This window comes from Brassica napus, chromosome C8, assembly GCF_020379485.1.
Source record: "Brassica napus cultivar Da-Ae chromosome C8, Da-Ae, whole genome shotgun sequence".
Lineage (NCBI taxonomy): Eukaryota > Viridiplantae > Streptophyta > Magnoliopsida > Brassicales > Brassicaceae > Brassica > Brassica napus.
This window is the reverse complement of record NC_063451.1, coordinates 6092358-6116808: the sequence shown is the minus strand read 5'-3', so window position 1 is coordinate 6116808 and position 24451 is coordinate 6092358. Positions and strand designations below refer to the sequence as shown.

At 42.2% G+C, this 24451-nt stretch overlaps 3 protein-coding genes across 3 annotated transcripts; all 3 read left to right on the top strand.

Moving 5' to 3' along the window:
* The first annotated feature begins 5770 nt into the window (after positions 1 to 5770).
* Positions 5771 to 6190, top strand: LOC125591811. Its single transcript, XM_048766671.1, has one exon. The coding sequence runs from the start codon at positions 5771 to 5773 to the stop codon at positions 6188 to 6190; it is 420 nt and encodes a 139-aa protein (XP_048622628.1).
* An 11079-nt stretch (positions 6191 to 17269) lies between these two features.
* LOC106363332 lies at positions 17270 to 19632 on the top strand. The gene is made up of 3 exons (XM_022697856.2): positions 17270 to 18299; positions 18386 to 18853; positions 18917 to 19632. The coding sequence occupies exons 1-3, from the start codon at positions 17270 to 17272 to the stop codon at positions 19630 to 19632; spliced, it is 2214 nt and encodes a 737-aa protein (XP_022553577.2).
* Positions 19633 to 20288: 656 nt separating this feature from the next.
* On the top strand, positions 20289 to 21059 carry LOC106398929 (zinc finger protein CONSTANS-LIKE 16-like). Its single transcript, XM_022698282.2, has 2 exons — positions 20289 to 20509; positions 20634 to 21059. The coding sequence occupies exons 1-2, from the start codon at positions 20390 to 20392 to the stop codon at positions 20889 to 20891; spliced, it is 378 nt and encodes a 125-aa protein (XP_022554003.2). The 5' UTR covers positions 20289 to 20389; the 3' UTR covers positions 20892 to 21059.
* Positions 21060 to 24451: the final 3392 nt, after the last annotated feature.

Below are 24451 nucleotides of genomic sequence, written 5' to 3'. Positions count from 1 at the left end.
GTGTTTTAATAACTAATTACTATGTTTTAGAGTATATTTAGCATATTTATAGGTTCAGGAGTAATTTTAAGAAAATGACGATTTTGGAGCATTTCAGAGATAAAAGGAGAAGACATCCGAGCTGACCATCGAGCACGACCATCGGTCGACATTTAGAAGCAATAATCGATCGATGTTCACATCGTAACATCGATCGACAGCGAAGCACGCAGAAGCCCGTTTGGTCCAAGCCAACTTAAATCCCAAGGCTTCACCAAATTACAAGATTACCCCTGACGAGTTTTTAACCTAATATTTATAGTTTGCCAAAGTGTTAGAGGCAAAGTGTGCTTTCTTGTTCCCTTGTTTTCACAGCAAAAGGTTTAAAGGTTTTCTAGGATTTTTAGGAGAGTTGGAGAGAAGATCCCGAGAGATTTGTGATTGGAACTCCATTGATTTCTACCTTAATTCTATGCAGTTTTCTTACCTTATCTTAGTTGTTATGAATTGCTTAGCCATGTCTGAGTAGTTCCATTGTTAGATTTAGGGTTCAAATAGGTTATGAGGGATTAGCCCCAACTATAGATTGCTAAGTTGTGATATTCATCATTAGGATTGTCTTTAATGCCTGTTTCTAGTTTAGCTAGCTAGAACTTGACCTAGGAGTTGTAGATATAAGTGATAACTTGCATCTCACCCTGAATCCGTCCTAATTGAGCTAGGATTGCTAGAGTAAGGCGAAAGCTGATCTAGGACGCCTAGTGAGCATAATTCAACCCGTGCTTAAAGCTTGACTTAACGCTTGTCAATCGATATTCTTATAGAATAATCGATCAACAGCGAGATAGGTGTATCGATCGATATTCCTCTAGAATCATCGATTGACACTTTATCTGGTCAATAGACAAATCTAGAAAGCGAACGCCGATCGGTTTGTTGATAAGAGCTTGAGCTCTAAAATATCATGCATACAACTATTAGGCACCTATAGGATTATAATCCTGATTACCTGAATAGAAACCCTAAGTCTAGCTACTTTAATTAATTGTTTAAAACCCAAATCAGTCAACCGAGCAACTACCTTGCTCACTACCTGCTTATTAACATTTAAACATAATCAACCTAGCTTAATCACTCTGACTAGATTTATTAGGTTCTCTAGCTCCTTGTAGATTCGATCCCTAAGTACTATAGCTGAACCTCTTATTTGAGAGAGTAACTCACTCCTTAGGGTAATTTCAGTGAGACCAATTTTGAACCAAAACATGTTTGTTTTGATTTCCTCAGACAAAATTAAACAGAGGCATATTTGTTAACAAACCACGTGATTTTAGGTTCAATCGGTTTTGTTATTTGAGTCAAGTATACGTAAACTTATTAGGTAGAGTTAGTTGTTGGGGTCAAAAACGGTTATCTCGAAATCAACGTCTAAAATCACATTTCCTCGCGGAGACCTTCTCGACACACTCTCGGCAAAAGTTCCCGAGCGTAAGTTTCAAAGAGAGACGAACCCCGGAACTAAAAACAAACAGTCCAGCTTGGCAGATGGCCGAGCTGGTTCGAACACGCAACCAGCTCGGCCAGCTCGACCATCCGCCGAGCTGGACCAGTCCAATTCGACGGATGGCCGAGCTGGATTGAACGCACGACCAGCTCGGCCATCCGCCGAGCTGGATCGAACGCACGACCAGCTCGGCCATCCGCCGAGCTGGACTAGTCCAGTTTGGCGGATGGCCAAGCTGGAACGATCGCTCTGTTCTCGTCCTGACCGCAAGACTCCTCTCCTAGGATTGTATCAGACTCGTTCTTGTTTCGTATCGATCGGAGGTACCGTTGGAACTCTATGATTTAGGAATCGCAAGAACTCATTTTCTCGAATAACATTCGGATTGATCGTATAAAGCGATAACGGTCAGCTAAACACCTAGAATTGCCTATACGAGGAATTTGGATGCTCTTCGGAATCGACGTCATTTCGAAAGCATTCTTTTTATGAAATTGTAAAAACGCTTAAGTCGGAAAACGGCCCGAAAGAGCCTAGGACGCGGCAAAAAGCCCGCTTACAATTTTATGCGGAATCAAGCCCAGACGTTACGACGGTTTATCATTTATTACTCAAAAGAAGATAAATGTCAAGTTCAGAGGATAAATGTGAAGTTTCCGAAGATAAACACAAGGATCAAAGAAAAATGGAAAGTTTCCGCGAAGTGATAAACTCACCCAAAGACGAAAAAGGAAGGAGGAACTGACCTAGGAGGATATATAAGAGGAGCCAAAGCTATGGGAGAGGGAGAGAGAGATTTTTAGACCTAGAAGAACTCTGCTAGCTTAGGAAAACTTAGAATTTAGGCGGCTCGATTTTACTTACTCTTTTCGTTCTTGTTCTAAGACTAATTTGGCTAGCGAAACTCTTCCCGTCTTATCTCTTGCGAATCCTGTAACCACCTTGTTCTTTTATCAATCAATAATATGCCTCTGTGCAATTTACTTTCAATATTCTGTTAGCTTTGCCTCTTTCGTTTTTCGTGTGTTTACGCAGATAATTCGGGACCTCTGGGAAATTTAGGGTTTCTATCTTTCCTTATTTTACGGAAAATCGAAAGTGCGAATTTTGGTTCCCACAGTTTGGCGCTAGAAGGAGGGGGGGGGGGTCGGATTCTCTAACTCAAAAACCACCAAACGTCTGAGGCACATCATGTCTGATCAAACTGGCAACGACGTTATCTCCTTCAAGGAGAGAGCAACGGCCGATCCGGTAAAACCTCTCAATGATCTCCTTGTCGTTGAGCTGACAATCCAGAATATCGATATCGCAAGGATATTGGTCGACACCGGGAGCTCGGCCGATATCATCTTCAAGAGCACCCACGAGAGAATGTAAATCTGCCAATCCGAAATTGCGGATGATCCGAATCTAGTAGTAGGACTTTCGGGGGAAGCAACCATGACTCTCGGCACAATCAACCTCTCGGTTAAAGCCGGAAGCATGACGAAAATCATGGAGTTCTTGGTCATCGATTGACCTGCGTTGTATAACGCGATCGTAGGAACTCCGTGGCTGAATTCAATGCAAGCAGTCCCGTCAACGTACCACATGTGTCTCAAATTCCCAACCACTCGCGGAATCTAGACCATCTGGGGAGATCGGAGAATCTCGCGAGTATGCTTCGCCGCAGAATTAAATTGAAAAAACCCTTTAGCGGAGGTAACGCCTAAAAAGAAAAAGAAATCATCCGCCGTGGACAACGCCCCAGAACAAGACAAAACTGAGGTCTTTTGGCAGTCACGAGTAGCCGAAGCTTTGGAGGGAAAACGCGAACCAACCTGCGAGCCTGTTGTCTCAGTATGCTTAGACGAAGCATTCCCATATCGATGTGTCGAAATCGGAGCGAATCTGAGCGAGTCTCTGAAAATCGAGCTTATAGCCTGTTGTGGGAACCAAAATTCGCACTGTCGATTTCCGTTTAAATTAGGAAACTAGGAAAACCCTAGTTTCCCAGAGGTCCCGGATCTCTGCGGGGCCAACGACAAGTGACCAAATAGATGCGGAAAATATGAAAAGATAACAAAACGTATTTAGAGAAAACAGTAGATCTTATTTCGAATCCACGTAAGAGCGTTACGATCATTACAAGAGATTATAAAAGCTTTGGCCGCAAAGGATTTCAGCGAGTTACCTAGTTCTGGCGACCTAAAACCTTAAACCTAGTTGAGTCGCAGCTCGATAACAAAAGACGAAAAAGATACAAAAAAGGTTTTTGATTGATTTCAGACTAAACCTTATTAAAGGCTGCCTACGTACCCCTTTCGAGGATCAAGCTGAACGTAGGTCAATTGATAGAGCTGGACAAGAGATCGAACTGCCTGGGCGAGTTCGTCTAGTAATTGAGTGCCAGTCATGAAACCGAACTTGTCGAGAATAAAGCCTAAAGTTTCTAAGTGCAGAGAATTCTGACACTAAAAGAGTTCTTTCTCATGCCTCTCGTCTAGGACTCCTTATATACTCCTCCAGGGTCTGTTTATGCTTTTCCCCTTCTGCCCTTAAGCCGTCATAGCTCAAAAATGGAGATATTCCATTTTCCTCTATCTTCATGATTATCTTCGGAAACTTGACATTTATCCGCGGAAACTTGACATTTATCTTGCCTTACGAACCAAGCATAAACCGTCGTAGGGTTTATGGGCTTTTGGTAAGGAAATCGTAAGTGGGCTTCGAGTCGCGTTTTAAGTCTCTTTGGGCCGTCTTTCACTCTAAACGTTTATTATGGTTTCTTCGATAAAAAACAAACTTCCCGCGGTTTTTATCGTAAAGTTTGACTGATGACTCCGATCGATAAGGAACAACGAATGGTTAAACCATGGCCTACGGGAGATATCATTAAAGAGTAGACGAGAATGCATGGATTCGCTACGTAGCGATCGAGATGCGCACGTGCTCGGTCGCTACGCGGTGTACGTTGTTGGGGTCAAAAACGGTTACGACGAATTTAACATTAAAATGTACGTAAAAAGTAAGCAAGATCGTTTTTACGAAAAATAAACCTTCGAAAAAGATTTATTTTTACGAAGAATCTTGCGGATAAAACACATTCACGAAAAATCGAAGAAAGGCTCGAACAAGGTTGCCGCGTAGCAACCAGCGCACAAAGTTTGGTCGCTACGTAGCGACCAAGCATGCACACGGATCGGTCACTACGTAGCGACCGAGCTCTCGCCGAACCTCGGTCACTACGTAGCGACCGACAACGCGTACCACTCGGTCGCTACGTAGCGACCGAGCTCTCCCCGAAGCTTGGTCGCTACGTAGCGACAGAGCACGCATACGACTCGGTCGCTATGTTGCAATCGTGCTTTCTTTAAACGTCGATACGACACGATTCCATGCATTCTTTTCTACTCTTTAATGTCATCTCCCGAAGACCGTGGCATGCCCATTTCATGTTTCTCGTCATTTAAAGTCATCAATCGAACTTTACGATAAAAACCATGGAAAGTTCATTTTTATCGAAAGAAGCCGTAATAAACGTTTCGAGTCAAAAGACGGCCCAAAGAGACCTAAGACGTGACTCGAAACCCACTTACGATTTCTTAACCAAAAGCCCATAAACCGTAGGATGGTTTATGCTTGGTTCGCAAGGAAAGATAAATGTCAAGTTTCCGCGGATAAATACGAAGTTTTCGAAGATAATTACGAAGATCGGAAAAAATGGAATATCTCCATTTTTAAGCTATGACGGCTTAAGTGCATAAAAGGAAAAGGGTAAGCCGACCTAGGAGCGAGTATATAAGGAGTCCTAGGCGAGAGGCACAAGGAGCAACTTTTCACACAAAAAACTTAGCACTTAGAGTAATTAGGCAACTTTCCGTTTTTGTTATTTCGAGCTGCGACACAACTAGGTTTTACAGTCTTAGGTTGTTAGAACTAGGGATCTCGCCGACAGCTCTCATAGCCGAGGCTTCTACCTTGTTCAGATATCCGGGACCTCTGGGAAACTAGGGTTCTCCTACTTTCCTAATTTAAAAGGAAATTGATAGTGCGAATTTCGGTTCCCACAGTTTGGTGCTAGAAGGAGGGGGGGGGGGGTACGGATCAATCTAACCCGCAAAATCCACTCAACGATCAGAAACGATATGCAAAATCTCGTTCAAGGGGTGAGCAACGGTCGATCATGCCAAACCTCGTAACGATCTCCTTGTTATCGAGCTAACGATTCGTGACATCGATATCGCTAGGGTATTAATCGATACTGGAAGTTCGGCTGATATCATCTTCAAAGATACTCTCGAGAAGATGGAGATCGATCCATCCGAAATTGTGGAAAATCCTAGCCCACTATTGGGACTCTCGGGAGAAACCACCATAGCTTTCGGATCGATTAATCTCGCAGTCAAAGCTGGGACCGTGATAGAGTTTCTAGTCGTAGACCGTCCCGCGTCGTACAACGTTATCATGGGAACACCATGGTTGAATTCCATGCGCGCGATCCCATCAACGTACCACTTTTGCCTCAAATTTCCAACTCCTAACGGAATCGAGGTAATATGGGGAAATCCGAGAGTATCGCGGGTGTGTTTCGCAGCAGAACAAAAACGAAACAGGCCAGACCACGAAACCATTCCTAGAAAGGAGAAGAAAATGGCTTCCGACAAAAACACTCGAAGTCAGGATTTAGCGAAACTCTTCTGGCAATCCCATAAAATCGTGGCCTAGATGAAAAACGCGAACCAACTTGCGAACCCGTGGTGACGGTATATCTCGACTAAGCGTTCCAAAAATGGTGTGTCAAGATCGGAGCCAATCTCCGCGAGCCCTTGAGGACATAACTCATAACCTGTCTGAAAAAGAACCTTAATACTTTCGCATGGGCTGTGGAGGATATGCCAGGGATCGACATTAACATAACATGTCACGAACTGAATATCGATCCAACTTTCAAACCAGTCAAACAAAAAAGACGTAAGCTGGGACCCGAACGCGCTTCCGCATCGAACGACAAGGTCGAGAAATTGCTTAAAGTTGGATCGATAACATAAGTGAGATATCCAGACTGGCTCGCCAACCCTGTAGTGGTCAAGAAGAAAAACGGAAAGTGGCGAGTCTGCGTGAACTTTACTGACCTTAACAAAGCCTGTCCAAAGGATAGTTTCCCTTTACCGCACATTGATCGGCTGGTCGAAGCAACAGCGGGAAACGGACTTCTATCTTTCATGGATGCCTTCTCGGGTTACAATCAAATTATGATGAATCCCGACGATCGCGAGAAGACTGCGTTCATTACTGATCGCGGAACTTATTGCTACAAGGTAATGCCCTTCGGCCTCAAAAACGCCGGTGCAACTTACCAATGACTCGTGAACCGTATGTTCTCCGAACAACTCGGTAAAACGATGGAGGTCTATATCGACGGCATGCTCGTCAAATCCCTCCAGGCAAGAGATCACGTATCACATCTTGAGGAATGTTTCGCACAACTAAATTCCCATAACATGAAGCTTAACCCGGCAAAATGTAGATTCGCCGTAGCATCGGGAGAGTTCCTCGGTTACCTAGTGACATACCGCGGTATCGAAGCTAATCCGAAACAAATCAATGCATTGATCGAGATGGCTTCGCCCAAGAATAAGCGGGAAGTTCAGAGATTGACCGGTAGAGTCGCAGCACTTAACCGATTCATTTCACGGTCAACGTACAAGTGTTTACCTTTCTACGATATCCTACGGGGAAATAAAAAATTCGAAAGGTCAGAAGAGTGCAAAAACATTTTCCAACAGCTGAAACGATACTTAGCTACTCCTCTAGTCCTCGCAAAACCCGTGGAAGGAGAACCTTTGTTCTTATACATTGCGGTATCGGCAACATCTGTGAGCGGCGTCCTGATCAGGGAAGAGCGCGGCGAACAGAAACCTATTTTCTATATAAGCAAAACCTTGCTGGACGCTGAATCCAGGTATCCAATAATGGAAAAATTAGCATGCGTAGTCGTAACATCGGCGCGGAAGCTAAGGCCATATTTCCAATCCCACACGATCGTCATCCTCACGACCTTCCCCTACGGACAATTTTGTATAGACCGAGTCAGTCGGGCCGACTAGCCAAATGGGCAGTCGAGTTGAGCGAGTACGATATCGAATACCGACCAAGAATGAGTGCAAAATCCCAAGTACTCGCAGACTTCTTAGTCGAACTACCAACGGGGACCGTAACCAACGAGGAACCAAATTCGACCTGGCTCCTTCACGTCGACGGATCCTCATCCAAGCAAGGAACGGGCATCGGAATCCGCCTCACGTCTCCGACTGGAGAGATCTTAGAACAGTCGTTTAGGCAGGAATTTCATGCCTCAACAACGAGGCCGAGTACGAAGCACTCATCGCAGGGCTGCGTTTAGCTCACGGGTTGAAGATACGCAACATCCACGCCTACTGTGATTCCCAGCTAGTTGCAAGTCAATATAGCGGAGAATATGAAGCACGGGACGAAAGAATGGACGCGTATCTCAAACTAGTCCAAAATCTAGCCCAAGAATTTGACTGCTTCGCTCTTATGCGAATCCCCCGTTCCGAAAACGTCCAGGCCGATGCTCTCGCGGCCCTGGCGTCAAGTTCCGACCCAGGTCTTAAAAGAGTAATTCCGGTCGAATTCATCGAACACCCAAGTATCGGACCACAAATCGTCGTCAACATCATCGGGGATCAAGACGACGAGGTAGAGGAAGTTGCACTACAGCCGGAACCGGAACAATCCGATTACGGCTACGATACCCCATGGCTGCAAACGATTCGAGCCTACATCACCGACGGAAAATTACCTCCAGAAAAATGGGCGGCCCGCAAAATCCGAATGCAGGCCATGCGTTACGTAACGGTCGACGGCGAAATTTACAAATGAAAATTTTCCGGACCACTCATGACCTGTCTGGAAGGAGAGAAGGCGAGAAAGGTTATGGAGGAAGTTCATTCTAGGTCCTGCAGAAACCATTCCGGTGGAAGGTCACTAGCAGTGAAAATTAAACGCCATGGATACTACTGGCCAACGATGATCGGAGATTGTGAGAAATTCGCACGAAAATGCGAAAAATGCCAAAGGCATGCTCCAACCATCCGACAACCAGCAGAAGTTCTTCCCTCTATCACGTCACCATATCCCTTCATGCGCTGGGCCATGGACATCGTCGGACCTCTTCACAATTTAAAGAAAAAGTGTTTCCTCTAGTCCTCACCGATTTCTTCTCAAAATGGGTAGAGGCAGACTCATACGCACGTACACGGCTCGGTCGCTACGTAGTGACCGAGCTCTCCCCAAAGCTCTCCCCGAAGCTTCGTTGCTACGTAGCGACCGAGCTCTCCCCGAAGCTTCGTCGCTACGTAGCGACCGAGCTCTTAGCGAAGCTCGGTAGCTACGTAGCGACCGAGCACGCATATGGCTCGGTCGCTACGTAGCAACCGTGCTTTCTTTAAACGTCGATACGACACGAATCCATGCTTTCTCGTCTACTCTTTAATGCCATCTCCCGAAGACCGTGGCAAGCCCATTTCATGTTTCTTGTCATTTGAAGTCATCAATCGAACTTTACGATAAAAACCGCGAAAAGTTCATTTTTATCGAAAGAAGCCGTAATAAACGTTTCGAGTCAAAAGACGGCCCAAAGAGACCTAAGACATGACTCGAAACCCACTTACGATTTCTTAACCAAAAGCCCATAGACCGTAGGACGGTTTATGCTTGGTTCGCAAGGAAAGATAAATGTCAAGTTTCCGCGGATAAATACGAAGTTTTCGAAGATAATTACGAAGATCGGGAAAAATGGAATATCTCCATTTTTAAGCTATGACGGCTTAAGGGCAGAAGAAGAAAAGCGTAAGCCGACCTAGGAGCGAGTATATAAGGAGTCCTAGGCGAGAGGCACAAGGAGAAACTTTTCACACAAAAGACTTAGCACTTAGAGTAATTAGGCAACTTTTTGTTTTTGTTATTTAACTAGGTTTTGCAGTCTTAGGTTGTTAGAACTAGGGATCTCGCCGACAGCTCTCATAGCCGAGGCTTCTACCTTGTTCAGATATCCGGGACCTCTGGGAAACTAGGGTTCACCTACTTTCCTAATTTAAACGGAAATCGACGGTGCGAATTTCGGCTCCCACATACGTGCTCGGTCGCTACGTTGCGACCGAGCTTGGCTAGAGCTCGATCGCTATGTAGCGATCGAGCCGTGTTCGTGCTCGGTCGCTACGTAGCGATTGAGCTTGGCTAGAGCTCGGTCGCTACATAGTGACCGAGCCGTGTTCGTGCTCGGTCGCTATGTTACGACCGAGGGTGGCTTATGCGTGGTCCGATGGCCATACTTGACCATTGCTTTTGGACAATCGTTGTTTAGTTTTGATGAATTAACCGAGATTAAAACAAGATTTTACCGCAAAGCTCTTTGCAAAGATTCTTTTTACGAAGAGTAACTTTCCTAAAAAATGTTCATGCTTATTTTTAAGGAGATTTGGATGTTAACTTCGTCGTGGCTGTTTTTGACCCCAACAGTTAGCCCCCCAGCCCTTAGAATCGTGGATCGTTGATAAGATTCTAGCGTGCGGTTAGACGAGTTAGGCAAGATAGGCATGTTGGACGAAGTTCGTAGACAAACATTGACGAAGAAAAACTTGTGCATAAAATGAAGAGTTTTTATTTTTGTTTTGTTTTGTTTTGTTTTTTTATTGGGGCTGCGCCTTATGTAGGCTGCCTACGTACCCTTGTCGAAGGGATCAAGCCTTTCGTAGCTCGTCTTGGAGTTAAGATGCTTACGATCTGTTTTCCAATGAGACATTTACGGTTTAGTTATGTGTCATGTAGAGATTATCAGGCATGTTGCTGTTGATGGCATTTTATATCGGACCTTTGTCGGCCTTGAAACTACCCTTGTTGGCTGTTTGCTTTGGCCAAGTGTGGCCGTATTTATGTTTTCGGGACTGAAAGCGTGTGGCTTCGAATCCCAGCCGCTTTGCGACTTTTTTTAACAAATTGTGTTTCGTGTTTTAAGAACATGTTTGTAACATGTTTGTATTCGTTCGATTGTAGAGGGAAGAGTATGAGTTGTCATCTCATATCTAACTCTTTGTAGATCGTTATATTCACTGTTCGTTTTAGATGCGAATGTACAAAAATTTTGCTTTTCGGAACTTCATGAACATTGGAATACAAGCGAAGAGACATATTTTGGGATCTCGTATCTTTTGATATCATGCCTAGAGATGTTAGAGACCAGTGTGCTGGGTTTAGGGCAAGACCTAGGCTTACTTCTGGTTTTAGGGGGTGCGATGACTAATTCGGCTTACGTATCCCGTTACAGTTTCAACCTGATTCCATACCAATTTAAAGTCCGCGATTGGTTCTCGGCTTATATGACTTGTATGGTTGGAACCGAGCATCTCTCCAAGGACAATTTCTAAGTCTCCTGGAAGTACTGACCAAAATTTTGGATTTATTTTATAGCGCTATTACCCTTGTGTCGGGTGTATGAGAGCTATCTCTACGAGATGGCTAAGTCTGTATAGGACTGTTAAGAGTTTGTTGTGATCAGCAACAAACTTATTGGTAGATATTACCGTTTTTGAATCTTCGCGAAGGATACGTGTTTTAAGAGGGTGTTAGTGCGTATGATTGTTTGGTCCTCCAAGATGGTGTTTTTATCGAGGAAGGTATTTTTGTCGAAAAATGTTTCTTCAAGTGTCTGCGACGTCTCGCAATGCTGAAGATTGGTTTCTCTTTCGTATGCCGCATTTCGTGCTCGAAATGTTCGTGGGCTTGAAGATGTTATGTGGTATTGCAAGGGTTTAGTCTTAACCCTGCGTTTGAGAAACATTTTGGTTTGTCTACGGATGTTCGCAGCCAAAATTGTTGTTCCTGTTTGGATTTGATTTGCAATCGAGGAGTTAGGACCAAGGGGTTGGGTAAATTTGTCCCCGGAAAGAGGCATCCTCCTATACTGTGCTTGTGAGGTGTTGGCCTTCCGAGATTTCTTTCGTGTATATTTGAGGATGTTTCGTATAGCTATAGGAGCTCTGTTACGAGTTTTCCTTACATGCCGCATTTTACGAGTAAAACACATCGGGCTTAAAGTGAATCGTAGTATATGGAACTTGGTCGATTTTTGACAAGTTCAACCTTTCCGTTAACTGTTTGGTTGTTAGGACTGAGTTTTGTTATGACGAATTTATCGTATGATTTACGTTTCTGGGTCATACGATAATTGTTTGTGTAATCGTTACTTGGCGTTTCAAGACAAATTGCGGATTACCGTTTAGCCGTCAAGTTATTGGAGCGGTGGTCGCTCAATTGTTTTGGATTTGCAAGAAGGCTGTGCTCAGCTTTATAGCCAAGGACGTTGTTGGTAAAGGATTAAACCATGGCACTTTTGTGTTAACACCAAGGCCGTGTTAGTTTACGATTTTTCCTTAAAGGGATGCCGAATTCTGGTTCGGCCTTTACGGGAAGGCGTAGTTAACCGAGGGCCAAAGGGCGTTTGTCGAGATTGATAGGCCAAGTAAGCCGGAGCTTTCATGTTTTAAGATGGCCCATGGGTGTAGAAAACGATCTTTGCTTTAGGTTTCAGTTATACGACGGATATTTCGTATAATGTTTCCTTTAGTCATATGAAAATTGTTTCCTTTTTATCCGAGGGAGACGAAGCCTAAGAGTCTCGACCCAGAACCCGTGCAGAGTCAGTTTCGAGGTTATTTCCTGCTCGGATATATCAGAGGGAAGTGAAACTTAGAAGTCAGCGCTCTACAATGATAGTAAATCGGATATGTCAAAGTAGCGATGTTTCCACAGATTTTACGGGACGCGTTTCTGCTTTGATTTCGATCTTTGGTGAGATTTCCTTGGAATCACTCATGGAGTTTTACCAAAGGTTATTTTGTTATGATATAGTTGTGAGAAATTTTTTCGATTCTTTTCCGTGACTTACTAGGTTCAACGGAAACTGAATTCAATGCTGGTGGTTGAAGATTTTCTCGTATAATTTTTGACTTTTATACGAAACTCATTTTATTTAAGTCGAAAGGGTCTTCCAGACTTTGGCTAATCGTCAAGTTTTAGTTTGATATTGGTACGGGTTTTCTAAACGCATGATCGCTATAAGCGTTGCTGTATAGTCCTCAAGATTATGTTCGTGATGTTTTAGATATGTTGTTGGCGTTTAGACATACCTACTCCCTCCCTTTTTTTTCGAGGAATAGAATGACCGACAATCCGGGTCGGTTTGAAGACGACACTAGGATTGCGACTTGGTGGTTTTCAGGTTGACAACTTGGAATATGTCGGTTTTTAAGAAAGTTGCTTGGAAAGAACCGATTTTAAGACGATGTGCGTGTCTCTAGTTCTTTTTTTTTGGGAAGCGAGCTAAGTATGCGTGGCAATCGTTTCTCGTTTTTGCGAGAGTTTAGATCGGTTAGCAAGATCTGCCAGAGCAATAGGAAAAATTGCCTATGACTTAATTCACTAGACTATCCACCTAAGTTTTAAATTCCTTAATATTCGATGGCAGTCTCAAAAGCGTTTTATTGCTCAGTACCTTCCTACGAAAATTCCAAGTTTGATCTTGAAACAAGTCGGACATACCTTAGTGTTCTCGGAGATGCAGTTTTGTCTCTTCTCAGTTTTGCTTGCTTATTTCCCCTTCCTCTTCTCGTGTATGTTCGCCATTTTCGATATTGGTGTTTATCCTTCGAAACTTGACATTTATCTTCCGAACTTGACTGTTATCTTCTCCTTAGATACGACGTCAATTTTTATAAAAAGGTTCAACGTAATCATATAGTTGAGGCGGCTAAGGTGTTAAGTTAACCGTTGCCGTTTTATACGATTAATTTGAATTCATGCGAGAAAACAAGTCTTTGCAGTTTTTTATCGTAAAGTTTCAATGGTAACTCCAATCGAGACGACACAAGAGAGGTTTTGATCAAGATTCGAAGGAGAACGCAAAGATGGAGGTAAGGGCGAGTAGGAGCAAGCCAAGGAGTTTAGACGAGTCTTACTTGTTTTCGTCGTAAAATCTCAACGGAAACTCTGATTGAGACGAAACCAAAAGAGTTTCGACCGGGATTCAAAAGAGAACGCAAAGGAGGATCTTTTTGAGGCCTGACAGGTCACTATGTAGCGAGTCTGAGGTCTGACAGGTCGCTATGTAGTGAGTAGGAGCAAGCCAAGAAGTTTAGAGGAGTCTAACTTGTTTTCGTCGTAAAATCTCAACGGAAATTCCAATTGAGACGAAACGAAAAATGTTTCGATGAGGATTCAAAAGAGAACGCAAAGGAGGACCTTTTTGAGGCCTGACAGGTTGTTATGTAGCGACCTGGTTAGGGCACTGGCTGGTCTAACTCGAGTTTTGATGATACGTTGATGCGGTCATTTCATAGATGCTGCCAATTTTTCTACGAAAGTCTCATCATAAAATATTGACTCTTTTCACTTTGCAAATGATGTTCCGTAAAACATTTTCGAGTTTAATTTTACGAAAGCTGTTTCGGAAAATATTGTCAAGCTTTTATGAAAGTTATTCCGCAAAATGTCATTATTTTAGTTTTACGAAAGCTGTGTAAAAAATGTTCCTGAGTTTAATTTACGAATGATGTTTCGTAAAATGTTATCGAGTTCAGATTGACGAAAGCAGTTTGTTAAATGTTGTCAAGCTTAATTTTACGAAAGTTATTCCGGAAAACTATTATGAGTTTAATTTTACGAAAGTTGTTTCATAAACATGTTTTCGAGTTCGGATTGACGAAAGTTGTCTCGTAAAATGTTGTCAAGCTTAATTTTAAGAAAGCTATTCCGCAAAACTAATATGAGTTTAATTTTACGAAAGCTGTTTCGTAAACATGTTTTCGAGTTCGGCTGTGGAAGAGCCCTTTTTCGGAAAAGTAATGTTTTGCGGCTCTTCTGCAACTTTAGTTTCTGGGTTCAAGTACCATAAACTTTGGCTGTGACGAGCTTAATTTATTGCGACTCAACTTAATCAGAAATTTTCTCGTTTTCTGCAGGATTGATCCGAGGAAGTTCTGAGTAATTTTTCCGTAATAAGCTCGAATTCGACGATTTATGTTAACATGGAAGCGAGTCTTAAGTATTTTATGAAACCTTAGGTTACAGAAAACGTTTTAGCAGTGAGGGAAACGATCTCCCGTTTTGCATTGTTTCGTCTCCGTCAACCGTTTTTAGGTTTCGAATGATTTTTAAGAAATCAACTTTGTTTCTCCGAAAGTTATCAAGAAGAAGTACAGCAGTGGGGGTTGTGTACCCGATTTCATGTTCTTCTTCTTTCTGCGAGTAATCTAAGGTTTTTCCGCGAGTAACCTATGGTTTTTCCGTAGTTTCTGGGAGAGCAAGTTTTATTTTTCAAGTTTTCGGAAAGTCTTTTGGTCAAACCCTAATACGCTGAGATTTCTCCAACTCGGTAATAAGAAGAACTTTTCGATTTTGTTGAACACGGCGGTGTTTCCGTAAGCGTTGACCATAGGAGCAGTCAGTGCTGCGAGTTTATCTTTCATATATCCAGACATCGTTTCGATCAAGCGTTTTGTGGTCATGAGTAAGAGTAATCCGTAACCCCCCTCCTTCTAGCGCCAAACTGTGGGAACCGAAATTCGCACTGTCGATTTCCGTTTAAATTAGGAAACTAGGAAAACCCTAATTTCCCAGAGGTCCCGGATCTCTGCGGGGCCAACGACAAGTGACCAAATAGATGCGGAAAATATGAAAAGATAACAAAACAAATTTAGAGAAAATAGTAGATCTTATTTCGAATCTGCGTAAGAGCGTTACGATCATTACAAGAGATTATAAAAGCTTTTGCCGCAAAGGCTGTCAGCGAGTTACCTAGTTCCGGCGACCTAAAACCTTAAACCTAGTTGAGTCGCAGCTTGATAGACCATGGATTTTACCCGTTTTTAACCATGGTTTATGAGTATTTTAAGATATATTATTATTATATAGAGTCTATTTAGAGTAATTACAGGTTCAGGTACTATCTGGAAGAAAGTGATGTATTGGGAGCTATTTGGAGATCTTTTGAGCTTCGCTGGAAGCAAGGGATGGTCGACGGTCAAAACTCAGTATCGACCGACAGTTATCACCAAATATCGATCGATGTTGGACTCCTCACGTCGATCGATTATGAAGCCACCCGAGAGTTAATAACAAATTAGAAGATTCCAAGTTTCAAAAGAGTCTTAATAATTACATCATTAGTCCCTGGCCGCCTGTTAGGCTATTTATTAGGGTTTTGTATCATTTTAGAGGCAGATTTGCCTAGAGACCTTTTTAGACCTAATTTGGAGGAAGCAAGAAGCTACCATTGAAAGAAGAGAGTTTAGAGCTGGAGAGAGAGATCAACACTGCAAAACAGAGAAGATCTTGAACTCCTTTGCTTTATTTCATTTGTTGCTTACTCTATTTATTCATTTTTATTAAGTATTATTCAGACCATCATAACCATGTGTTCCATGCATATGTCTGAGTAGTCCTTACTGTTAGATTTAGGTTTCTCAATAGGTTGATAAATGTATTACTGACAATAATAATTGTTAGGGTGTTTAGAAATATGATTCTTTTAACTAGTTATGCTTAAAGCTAAGTTTAGGATTGATCAGCCTAAAACTTAGATCTTAGGACTAATTGGGATCAAGCCATTGCGTGACTCAATACCTGAAAAAAAACTATAATGATCTATATGATTAGATACGAACGAGAGTTGGTCTAGTGAGTTAGAGAATTTAGATCAAACCTGACCATAAAGCTTTCTGGAAGAAGTATTGATCGACGCAGCGATAGCTCTGTCGATCGATATTTTGAAAGGTGTATCGATCGATATTCACAAAGAATTATCGATCGCCACTTTATCGTGATTAACATACGAGAGTTGAAATCCGAGATCCATATTAGATAATCAATTTGATTATACCTTAGTTTGAATTCAAGAATAATTGATATTATTAAACCTCTAATACTCAAATTAAGTTTTACTTATCACACCTGAGAATAAACCTGAGTCTAGCTATTTCCCTCAACTGTTAACAACCTCAAAACAAATCAAACGAGCAATTTACTTGCTCACCAATCCATTTACTGCTTTAAAACCGTTTAATCTAGATTTATTCCAAGACCATAATCTATTGTGTAATCCTAGAGTCTCTGTGGATTCGATCCCTAAGTACTACATCCGAACCTCTTATTTGAGAGAATAAATCACTCCTTAGGGTAATTTGAGTGATATCAAATTTGGCGCCGTTGCTGGAGACTCTTTCTTATTACCATTAGATTACATTTAGAATTTAATCTAGATTTTGTTACTAAAATTGCTAAAAGTTTTCTCTCTTTTCCTGCTGACACAGGAGTTGCAAGATGGAAAACATGGATTTCGGCTGGACATCGATCGACGAAGCGACAGAAATATCGATCGACAAAGCAAGAGAAATATCGATCGACATGTCGACAGGAATATCGGTTGACACAAAACATCATACATCGATCGATCGAAGTTCGGGTAAGTTTTCTTTTACCAATAATACCAATGAGAAAGTAGTCCTAGGAGAACCTAAAGGTCAACTAAGCAACGCAAACAACCCAATTATAAACGAACAGGGGACTGCAATCCCTGTTCAAATTAATTCAATCTCAAAAAGAGATCATGAATGGAAATTACCTTTGCAAGACTACTTAAACCCTGGCAGAACCTATTCCAATAGGTCCGCCATTAAATTACCAAAAGATGGTACCGAGAAATTCGGGGATAGCCTCGAATACTTATTTATGGTACGTCAAAACCCTTTCCGTGAAACCATCTCAGAGCATCCACACGATCACATCGAGTATCTAGAAGATATGATGGATGACGAATACAATCTTTGTAAACTCTTTCCATTTTCCTTAGAAGGTGACGCCAGAAAATGGCTAGACCAACTACCAACAGGATCGCTGACCTGTTGGAAGGAGATAAGGAGTATCTTCATCAATCAATTCTTCGATGAGACGCGCTATTGGGATATAAGGAAGAAAATCTCCACCTTCTGTCAAGGTCCACGGGAATCATTCAGAAACGCATGGGAGAGATTTAAGAGCTACCAACTTGAATGTCCCCATCACGGCTACTCAGAGCCACAACTCATTAGTACCTTTTACGGGGGTGTTAACTTGCACTACCAGATCACGCTTGACACAGCCCGTGAAGGAAGCTTCAGTACCAGGAACCCTGAAGAAGGGAAGCATCTGATAAAGACTATAGCTACGGGTAGATCCTACGAAATGATGGAGGTAGAGCGAGTAAGGAGAGTTGACTCAATTGATGAGTCACCTTTAGCACAAATCAAAGTATCTCTGGATTCTTTTCATTCCGCTCTTGAGGAACGGAACCAATTTGGGATTTACCAAATTGACGATGACACCCTATCTAAACTAGAACAACAAGTAGATTTCGTGGATATCCGAACTTCGAAAAACGAGTATCCTAACCTCGATAGCTTTACCCAAAATTACGATGCTACTGTTGGATCACGCCAGGGCAGAGCGAAGTTTAGACTAAACCAAGCTTTCACGGGAAATCACAGATTGGCCACTAACCTTAACGGAAAAATAGACATAATGTACAGTGAGCTAATAAGGAAGTTCGACGCTTTAAGTGAACACATTAAGAGACTAGACGGTCAAGTCACGGAAAACGCAACTGCCATCAAAAGAGAGGCAGGACGTCTCCCTGGGCGGACTGACGCGAACCCAAAACGTCAAATTAATGCTGTGTTACTAAGGATCGGAAAACGCCTAATCCCGAGCACGATAGAAATCAGTAACACAGAAAACATGTTATAATTGAGGAAAACGGTGAAAATACGTCACGCCCGATAATCCTCGATGATTCCAATACCGAGTCAGAAATCCCTCGAGAGAAGGAGCTTCCCAACACTGAGGAAACAGCCATCAACCTCGAGGAGGAGGAAGAAGAGTTGGAGGAAGATGTGGAAATCGATCGACAAGAGAGAACCAACGTCGATCGACATGCTATGGGAAATATCTATCGACATTCTGGAAACAATATCGATCGACGATCGACTCCTGCTGAACCAGCTGTGGAAAGAGTATATAGGCCCCTACCACCCTTCCCTCCTAACAAGACGCAGACTAAGCGCGAATTGGATAAAGCTATATGCAAGAAAGCATTCGATAAGATCATGTTGGAAATGCCATTGAGTGATGCCGTAAAGGTATCGCCTTCAATAAAAAAATATGTAAAAGACATAGTATCCAACAGCTTTCCAGCCGCTGAGCGTAGCGTCATGATGGTTTCAGAGGAAGTTAGTGCAATAATCCAAGGAGGAAATCCAATCAAGAGGCCCGATCCGGGTAGTTTCGTTTTGGATTGCAACATATGAAATAAAAATTTTCCTCGATCCCTTTGTGACCTAGGTTCCAGCGTAAACCTCATGCCGCACTCTGTCGCGATATCTCTAGGATACGACAAGTTCAAACCTACCAAATTAACTCTGGTTCTGGCCGATAGATCCGTTAGATTACCTGAGGGAGTGCTCGACGACGTGCCAATAAGGATCAATGATTGCAACGTCCCAACGGATTTCATGGTACTGAAATACCGGAATGAACCAAAAGATCCCTTAATTTTGGGTAGACCATTTCTAGCTACAGCAGGTGCGATAATCGATGTCAAGGAAGGTCGAATATGTCTGAACATTGGGAATATTCCGATGACCTTCGACATGGATAAGATGATAAGTCGACCCTTAGTCGATAAACAGACTTCCTATGTGGATGATATCGGTGAACTGTCTGAAGAGTCTTTCGAAAACCTGCACTCAGATGATCCTCTAGAGAAAGTACTCACATCTAGTGAAGAAAAAACATTCAGTGTCACCAGTAGAGCTGAAGAATACACGCGATTAATGGACGCAAGTATGGAAATAGCAAACGTTGATGACATAGAGGATGACAATTCAGAAATCAACGTCGATCGATATTTGATGGAAGCCGTCGATCGACAGCCATCTTCTTTGGAAAAATGGGATCCCGAGAAGGCACCAAAAAATGAGTTAAAACAGCTACCAGCTGGACTCAAATATGCTTTTCTTTATAAAAATTCCTACTCCGTAATCGTGAACGCCACCTGACCAATGGAGAACTAGCGTTGTTGTTAAATAAACTACGCAAATATAGGAAAGCCCTCGGATACTCTCTCGAGGGTATTCCTGGCATTTCTCCAGATCTGTGTATGCACCGGATTCACCTAGAAGACGTTCAAAATCGCCAGTGGAACACCAAAGGCGGCTGAACTCGAACTTAAAAGAAGTTGTTAAAAAGGAAATAATTAAAATTCTAGACGCCGGAGTCATTTACCCGATTTCGGATAGCAATTGGGTTAGCCCCGTGCATGTTGTACCAAAGAAGGGCGGAATCACTGTAGTGAAGAATGATAAGGACGAACTCATTCCCGCATGAACTGTCACTGGGCATCGAATGTGTATCGACTATAGAAAGCTGAACGCTGCCACCAGAAAAGATCATTTTCCCTTACCCTTCATTGATCAAATGTTGTAGAGATTGACAAATCACCAATACTACTGTTTTCTTGACGGATACCCCAGATTTTTCCAAATCCCTATACATCCTGACGATCAAGAAAAGACCACTTTTACATTCCTTTATGGAACATTCGCATAACGCAGAATACCATTCGGTCTTTGTAACGCCCCCGCCATTTTCCAACGATGCATGATGTCAATCTTTACTGATATGATAGAAGATTTCATGGAAGTCTTTATGGAAGACTTCTCAGTATACAACACATACGAATAAGAGGTAATAAAGAATATTGAAGGTAGTGGTGAATGTGTAAAGGTGAAGGAGGAAGAGAAAAAGAATGTTCTGATGCTGAGATTAAACTATGACTCGGTGATATCAACTTGGGGAGGCGAAGGTCCACCGTGGACATCAGGAGAGCCACCAGAACGTGACATAGATATCAGCAGTTGGCCATTTGTTTCCATGGTATGTTATATAAACTCATTATTTATTAATCTAAAGTGAGTTTCGCTAATAGCTATATTTATATATTTAACTTAGGTCCAAGTTAATCCTAACAAACTAAAGTTGAATTTTTTTGTGTTTTAAGGGGGGAAATGTTAGAGAAAATCAGCAGAAGCATCACGTTGGTGGATGTTTACCCTCGAGTGGGTTTGGGGATGGAGGAAGAGAAGCTAGAGTCTCGAGGTACAGGGAGAAGAGGAGGACGAGATTGTTTTCGAAGAAGATAAGGTACGAAGTACGTAAACTGAATGCAGAGAAAAGACCTCGAATGAAAGGAAGATTCGTTAAGAGAGCTTCCCTTGCTGTTTCTGTTATGAACTCACCATTAGGTGTGAATTACTGAATATTCCTGTTATATCTCACTTTAGCTTTTTATTTTAAAGAAGCTGAAGTTTTTGTAAGTTTTTTTTTCTTCTGCAACGACAGAAGTTTTGTTTTTTGCACTTAATTGTGCTTTCTGGACTTGGTATGTGCACAGGAAAACCAATAATGTGACTTTCTTGTCTGGATAGAGCTGACGTATATATTATCTGGTAATAATAATCCCGTTTGGTCACAGCCGATTTCGGCTGCCAAATAGTTGACGTCTCTGAAGAATTTCTTTCTCATATATCCCTTGAGTTCTTCAGGTTCGACTTCGGCTGCCAAATAGTTGACTATATCAGCATACCAGGGTCGATCTTGTGAGTTTCTACCAATTGCGTGCACCTCACGTTGCGTTTCTTCATTAGGTGTGAGATTTATCTTATCACCCGCAACGTTGACCGTTATGTCAATTTTTATTTTTATAGACGAGGTGCTGTGAATGTGGTTACTAGGGATTTGAGGTGTTGCGATATTGTCGTTATCGATCGATGTATCACTACTTGAATTGATCGATATGTTTTCCTTCGCATCGATCGATGTCTCATCGGAGGTGAGAGATATTTGACCTACGACAGATGTGCCTATGTGTGCAACGTTCTATGTTGGGAAGAAATCGTCTATTGGGACGTTATCTTCTATACTGATTCGAGGGAGATGGTCAGCGACTCCATTATCTACTACTCGTTTATCTTTAATTTCAATATCAAACTCTTGGAGTAGTAAAATCCAGCGTATGAGTCGAGGTTTTGCATCTTTCTTCTGCATCAAATATTTAATGGCAGCGTGGTCAGTGTGAACTATCACATGTGTGCCAATTAAATATTGACGGAATTTTTCAAATGCATAAACTACGGCGAGTAGTTCTTTTTCTGTTCTTGCATAATTCCGTTGCGCTTCATCAAGCGTACGACTAGCATAGTAGATGGCATGCAGATTTTCATCTTTCCTTTGGCCCAAAACTGCTCCTATCGCAAAATCACTCGCATCGCACATGATCTCGAAAGGGAGATTCCAGTCGGGGGCTTGAACGACGGGGGCAGTTATAAGGGATTTTTTTAAATCATCGAAAGCTTTCATGCATTCTGGGGTAAAGTCGAACTTTATTTCCTTGCACAAGAGGTTATTTAAAGGTCTAGCGATTTTGCTAAAATCTCGTATAAACCTCCTATAAAATCCGGCGTGTCCGAGAAAACTTCGCACGTCTTTTACATTTTTGGGTGCTGGTAGACCGGTCATCACCTCGATTTTAGCTCTGTCTACCTCTATACCAGTGGCGGAAACCCTATGTCCTAACACGATGCCATCGTTAACCATAAAATGGCATTTTTCCCAATTTAGGACAAGGTTCTTTTCTTCGCATCTTTCCAATACCTTGCATAAATTATCGAGGCAACTCTTAAAATTTGATCCGTAGACTGAAAAGTCATCCATAAAGACTTCCATAAAGTCCTCGGTCATATCTGTAAAGATTGACATCATGCAACGTTGGAAGGTGGCGGGAGCATTACAAAGACCAAATGGCATTCTGCGATACGCAAACGTTCCATAGGGGTATGTAAAGGTTGTCTTTTCTTGATCATCCGGATGTATGGGAATTTGAAAGAATCCGGAATATCCATCAAGAAAACAATAATACTGGTGATTGGTTAAACGCTCCAGCATTTGATCAATAAAGGGCAGGGGAAAGTGATCTTTCCTAGTAGCGGCATTTAATTTCCTATAGTCGATACACATCCTATGTCGAGTAACAGTACGGGTCGGGATGAGTTCATCATTTTCGTTCTTCACTACTGTAATACCTCCTTTTTTGGGTACAACATGTACGGGGCTTACCCATTTACTATCCGAAATAGGATAGATAACTCCAGCATATAGGAATTTAATGATTTCCTTGACTACTTCTTTTAAATTCGGGTTTAATCTCCTTTGCTGTTCTACCGATGTTTTTGCGTCGTCTTCCAAATGAATGCGGTGCATGCAGAGATCAGGAGAAATACCAGGAATATCATCGAGAGAACACCCGATTGCTTTCCTGTGCTTGCGTAGTTTATTTAATAATAACGCAAGTTCTCCGCTAGTGAGAGTAGCATTGACAATAACAGGATAGGATTGGTCATAGAGGAATGCATATTTAAGACCACCGGGGAGGGGTTTTAAATCAACTTTTGGTGCTTTGTCTTTAGACCAATTAGATAATGAGGATGGTTGTCGGTCGACGGCCTCTATGAGGTGTCGATCGACGATAATGTCTGAGTCATCATCTTCTTTGATGTTTGTAACCTCGATACTTGCATCCATCAGTCGCACGTAATCGTCTGTTCTGTTATCTATGATGAAAATATCCCTTTCTACATGGGTAAGAACGTTTTCTAAGGGGTCGTCTGAGCACATGTCTATGAAAGATTCCTTTTCCAGCTCAGAAACTTCTTCCACATAGAAGGCTTGGTCATCTATCAAGGGTTGCTTGATTAGCTTTTCCATATCAAAGACCATCGAGATGTCCCCGATGTTCAAATTTATCCGTCCTTCTTTCACATCAATGATCGCTCCAGCCGTAGCTAGGAATGGCCGACCCAGAATGAGGGGGTCTTTTGGTTCCTGTCTGTATTTTAACACAACAAAATCCGTAGGCATGAAACAATTATTAATTTTTACGGGAACGTCTTCGAGTATTCCTTCAGGTACCCTGATTGATCGATCAGCTAGAACCAAGGTTATCGGAGTTGTCATAAAGTCGTTATATCCCAAGGTTACTGCGACGGAGTAAGGCATAAGATTTACGCTAGAGCCAAGATGACATAGTGATCGAGGAAAGCGCGTGTTATGTATATTGCAATCTAGGACGAAACTACCAGGATCAGGTCTCTTTGCTGGAGTTTCTCCTTGAATCATGGCGCTTACTTCCTCTGACACCATCATCACGCTATGTTCAGCGGTTGGATAATTTGGAGACGTCATATCCTTCACATACTTCTTTATCGAAGGTGCTATTTTCATAGCGTCACTAAGGGACATCTGCATAGTAATTTTATCCAATGCTTTCTTGCAGATCACATATTCTAATGATTTCTTAGTCTGCGATTTAGGAGGATAAGGGGGTAGGGTTCTATAGACTCTCTCAATCGTTGGTTCGGGCCGAGTGGGACGTCGATCGATAGGGTTACTCGGATGTTCACTACAAGAAAGCACGCCTGTTGCAAGGGAAATTTGCGGGGGAAATATTTCCTCGCAAATTCGCAACGGATTCGCAAGGGAATTGCGAGGAAAAAAATTTTCCTCGCAAAACGCTCGCAAATTTGCGTCAAAATATTTTCCTCGCAAAATTGCAACCAATTTGCGAGACTTTTCCGCAAACTCACGCAAAACCGTCGCAAATTTGCGATAGAATCTGTAGTCGCAAATCCGTTACAAATTTGCAAGGAATTTGCGTGTGAATTGCAATACCATATACGTTCTTTGCAATTCTGTCGCAAAAAAAAACAGATAGGTTGGTGATACACGTTTTTAATTTTGTGTAACTAATTTATGAAAGACATT